Raw genomic sequence first — 4,825 nt, forward strand, 5'->3', positions numbered from 1 at the left:
GTTTTCCTTAAATGCAACTTCTTTTTGTGTATCATCTAAAATTGTGTCTTATCGCTCACATAGATTGGTATCTATTTTGCAATTTACTGATGGTTAAAAATTAAATTTTCCGGTAATTGTATGATTCTATTCTTTTTTGTTTATGTTGCGATTAATTCTAGTTATTTATTTTTGCATCTGTGGTTTCTATTTTTAGTAACTATTTTGAAACTACTGATTATCTTCTCTTGTCCATTAAGTAACTAATTTATTATTTATATTTTGTTAATAAATTTTTTTTACTTTATTCAATTTATTGTGACGAAATAGAATTTACTTTGAAACATTGACATATAAGCGTTGAAAATCAAGGCGGTAATAAATTTTTATATTTTTTAAATGTTTTAATTAACTATAGTATTTTGTTAGCATAGTTTTATTAAGTTTAAAAAAGATTATTTTGGACTGAGGTTCTACTATGGAAATATAGAAATATTGCGTGAACAGTATGTCGTCAATCTTACTACTACCTCCATCTCATAAAATATAGTTGAAGGTCAACTTTTTATCTTCTACTTTTAAAATTTGAATCCCTCTAACACCCTTCTGGTATTTTCTTAATTTCCTCAATTCAAATTACTCTGTCCTTTTCATACACTGTCCTTACAGTTTTCAATACCCCTTCCCATTTCCAATTTACCCATTCTTCCCCCACCACTCATAATGATAAATCCCAAATCTAAATCGCTGTTGGGTTAGCCCCCTTCCTTCCCAATCCCAATTGGCCCACAATCCTTACCCCCAACTCATTTTCCCCCATGGCAATCTTTAAATCACAATTGCCCATCCAAACTTCGAATTGACCCCTCTCTAAATTTGCCCATTCTTCCTCCCACTGATTTTCCACCATGCACATTATCCAAATCACAATGGCCATGCGCATTACGAATTGGCCCCTCTCTAAACTTGCCCATTTTTGCCCTTACTCATCTTCCCCCATGGTATTCTCCAAATCAAGCTTGTCTGTTTTCTCGTTTTTTTTCTATTATTTTTATTTTTGAACTGTATTCGACTTAAGTTTTCTGAACATGTTTTCTTTTATCAATAAAATTTTTGTTTCTTCTTGTATAATTTACAACTACGTTCTGTTGCTTGCATAGATAGGTTTTCAGTTTGCAATTTACTGATGTTTGAAAAACAAATTTTCTCGTTATTGTATGATTGTAATCTATTTCTATTTATGTTGCTATGAATTTTTTCTTATAAATTTTGCATTTGTTTTTTCTATTTTTAGTAATTATTTTTAAACTAAAATTATTTTCTCTTGTACATGAAGTAGCTACTATGTAATTTTTAATTTAAAATTATTTATTTAGGATTTATTGAATTTTTTGCCTTAATATAGAGTTTATTTGAAAACATTGACATATAAGCGTTGAAAATCAATTCAATAAAAAAAATTCTTTATTAATGTTTTCAATGTTTTAATTGACTATATTAATTTTTTAGCATAGTTTTTTCAAGTTTAAAAAAAAATGTTTTTGAATCAGGTTGTATGATAAAAACATAGAAATATTGCGTGAACAGTATGTCGTCAAGTTTACTACTATTTAAGTCTTCTAAAATATGAATCAAGTTCAACTTGAAATCTTCTACTTTTGGAACTTAATCACCTCGAACACCTTTCTCGTATTTTCTTAATTTCCTCAATTCAAACCACCCTGTCCTTTTCAGACACTGCCCTTACAGTTTCCAACGCCCCTTTTCATTTCCAATTTACCCATCCTTCCCCACCAACAATAATGGCAATTTCAAAATCACAATCTGCCTCTGGGTTGGCCCCCTTTCTTCCCAATTGCAATTGGCCCCAATCCTTCTCCAACTCATTTTCCCCCATGGCAATTTCAAAATCACAATTGCCCATCCACATTTCGAATTGACCCCTCTCCAATCTGGCCCCAATCCTTCCTCCCCTCCCACTCATTTTCCCCCATGGCAATTTTCAAATCACAATTGCCCATCCACATTTCGAGTCGCCCCATTTCCAATTTGGCCCCAATCCTTACCCCCACTCATTTTCCCCCATGGCAATTTCAAAATCACAATTGACCCCCATCCCTCTTCTACTTCCGATTTGCCCCTTTTTTCCCCCATCCCCACACTCCAAGACAATTTTTTAACCAAAGTTGCACTACCATCCTTTACCCGAAATCGACCAGTCCATTCCCCCATACATACTCTCTCATCAAATGACAATTTACCAGATGCAATTCTTTGCTTTTTTCAGTTCGTTTACTATTTTTTTGAACCTTCTACTTGATCCTTTTTAATGTGTCTATTTTTTTTGAATAAAAAACCTTTTTTTATACATTCTACGACTATGTCCTCTTTTTTTATAGGTTAGTTCTCACTTTTGATGTTATTAATTTTTAAAAAAATAATCCTTTCGTTTATGGCGTGTCTGTAGTATAGCGTGTCAAGGCAGCTTTAAAATTTTACTTATTATCATTATTTTTATTGTCTGTCTTTTTAGTAAATATTTTGAAACTAAACTAAAAATTACTTTCTTTTGTCAATCAAAAGAATACTGTATAAATATACTCTCTTTCAAATTAATTACTTTTTTGTTTTGTTGAGTTTTATGTGTTTATATAATATTTACTTTGAACACTTAATTGTAACAGTTAAAAATTAAGTCAATGATCAAATTTTTTAATAATGTTTTCAATGTTTCAATCAACTATATTAAATTGTCATTATATTTTCTTTAGAAATTTAATAATAAGATTATTTTAGAGTAAAAATGTATTATGAAAGCATGGAAACAGTATGTAAACAGCATGTAATTGAACTTTCTACTACTTCTATCTCATAAAATATAACTAAAGTTCAAAGTCCAATCTTTTTGCTTTTCGAATTGGAATTTTTCAAACACCCTTCCTGTATGGATGGATCCCAACAAGATTTTCAATTCACACTCAGTCCTCTTTGCACACTGTCCTCAATTTCAAATGCCCCCATTTCTAATTTACCCATTCTACCCCGCATCCATAATGGCAATTTTCAAATCAACACAATCGCCTTTGGGTTGGCCCCTCTTCACAATTTCCTCACACCCTTTTCCCCACCCATTTTACCCCATCGCAATTTCCCCACTCTTTCCCATTTCCAATTACCCATTCTTCCCCACACCGCCAAAATGGCAATTTTAAAATCACGATCACCTTTGTGGTTGGCCCAAATTGGCCCCCTTTCCCCACCCATTTTCCCCCTTCGCAATTTCCCCACTCTCTCCCATTCCCAATTTACCCATTCTTTCCCACCCCACACCCAGAATGGCAATTTTCAAATCAAAATTGCGCGAGCCCATTCCCAATCGGCCACTCTTTCCAAATTGCCCATCTTTCCCATTAGCAGAAAAAATCACTAAAAAGTGTGTATTGTATACTGGTGCTCAACATATTATGCAGAATCAGACCCAATAGCAAAATCAAAATTCTCGTCTAACAGAAAAGAATATCAATATGATCCATTATTTAGTTATTTGTAAGAAGAATGCACTTGAGTGAGTTGTGGTCAACGATCTGTTTACTATTAAAAGCAATTTACAACTATCAGGGAAAGAATGTAGGAATTTTCTCTCATTATGATTCTTGCCAAGCAAACTATCAACTAGGTTATCCTTTATGCGTTAAGATAAATGACTACTAGTACTAGTTGATGTTTTGTTTGTCAAACCTACTTGGGTAAATTCTTCTAATAAATCCATATGACCATTGTGCATTTGCTATTAGAGAGACTATCGACGATCTATAAATACTATATGAAACAAAGTCTAGGATATGAATAACTCCACTTACATATAGGATATTTTTCGTGTGCTAGTATAAAACAACTTGATGGAAAGAAAAGACTTATGAAAAATGGACAGACAATATACGGTAGTTCAAACAACCCATGTCATTCTAGTAACACTATTCAAGCCATATTCAACTTGAGAATGCACAATGAACTTACTCCTATTTATGTCTCTTGCCTTGTATAAGTCTTCTTCAATAGTTAAAACTTGTCTTTGATTCACAAATCAGCAACTTGTCTAAAGTGCATTCTTACATCGGCATGATGTGAAAGTCTGCAAGAGTAAGATCGTTCTTCCAACTTCTTATCAATCTGAGGTTCCATACTACAAAACAAGTTATCGGTTCGTTTCTCAATCATCATAAAAAATACTCTTTTGTCTTCCTATTTGCTGAAAAAAAAAAGTAATGAGTTAACGAATTGATAGCATATTACAATTCTTTAGTCTTGTGTCTGTCAATCTACATATACTGTACTTTTTTATATGAATTGTTCGTGCTTCTTGAAATAACTAGCTTCACACCATCAAAGTCATTTCTTTTGGTATCTGGAACAATCTCTTCCCAGTGCAAGTTGACCAGGTTTTGTTCGTTCGTTCGTAGAGCTGTTTCCATCTGACCTTGCTGTCGAAGAAAATTGATAAACTTGAGTGTAGACACTTTGTAAATGTTTTCTTTTTCTTCTCAGTATGGACTGTCAAGTCTACTGCTTTCTCCTTTTCTTTATACCTTGGTTTCCTTGGATAGTTTCAAAGAGCTACAAAGTAAACCTGCTCTCTCTCTCTCTCTCTCCTTTTTGGTTACATGGTACTTGATTGCTTTAATATATATACATATATATATATATATATGTATGTATGCATGTTTAGAGCGATATAGTCTCAACACCTTTTTTTGAGTTTAAAAGAAACAAAAATTGAGTCAAAGATGATAGATAGGATGTATATCTAATAGCTTTGCAATTGTTGAAAACACTCTGAATATTTTCG

At 32.7% G+C, this 4,825-nt stretch overlaps 2 protein-coding genes across 2 annotated transcripts; one reads left to right on the forward strand and one right to left on the reverse strand.

Moving 5' to 3' along the window:
• Positions 1-1,331: 1,331 nt before the first annotated feature.
• Positions 1,332-1,990, reverse strand: Gasu_62420 (uncharacterized protein). The gene is made up of 3 exons (XM_005702571.1): positions 1,774-1,990; positions 1,653-1,721; positions 1,332-1,598 (listed from the first exon to the last, which is right to left on the reverse strand). The coding sequence occupies exons 1-3, from the start codon at positions 1,961-1,963 to the stop codon at positions 1,477-1,479; spliced, it is 381 nt and encodes a 126-aa protein (XP_005702628.1). The 5' UTR covers positions 1,964-1,990; the 3' UTR covers positions 1,332-1,476.
• Positions 1,991-3,050: 1,060 nt separating this feature from the next.
• Gasu_62430 (uncharacterized protein) lies at positions 3,051-3,431 on the forward strand. Its single transcript, XM_005702572.1, has one exon. The coding sequence runs from the start codon at positions 3,179-3,181 to the stop codon at positions 3,407-3,409; it is 231 nt and encodes a 76-aa protein (XP_005702629.1). The 5' UTR covers positions 3,051-3,178; the 3' UTR covers positions 3,410-3,431.
• Positions 3,432-4,825: the final 1,394 nt, after the last annotated feature.

The sequence above is a fragment of the Galdieria sulphuraria genome (assembly GCF_000341285.1).
Source record: "Galdieria sulphuraria unplaced genomic scaffold scaf_123, whole genome shotgun sequence".
In the NCBI taxonomy this organism is placed as follows: Eukaryota; Rhodophyta; class Bangiophyceae; order Galdieriales; family Galdieriaceae; genus Galdieria; species Galdieria sulphuraria.

What these genes read in the sequence shown, in the direction of transcription:
- Gasu_62420 (XM_005702571.1), bottom strand. Translation starts at nt 1,963, where the DNA reads ATGAGTGGGAGGGGAGGAAGGATTGGGGCCAGATTGGAGAGGGGTCAA. An exon ending in TGAAATTGCCATTATTGTTG is followed by an intron (nt 1,722 to 1,773) that starts GTGGGGAAGGAT and finishes GGAAACTGTAAG; the next exon opens with GGCAGTGTCTGAAAAGGACA. An exon ending in ATACGAGAAAGGTGTTCGAG is followed by an intron (nt 1,599 to 1,652) that starts GTGATTAAGTTC and finishes TTCATATTTTAG; the next exon opens with AAGACTTAAATAGTAGTAAA.
- Gasu_62430 (XM_005702572.1), top strand. Translation starts at nt 3,179, where the DNA reads ATGGCAATTTTAAAATCACGATCACCTTTGTGGTTGGCCCAAATTGGC.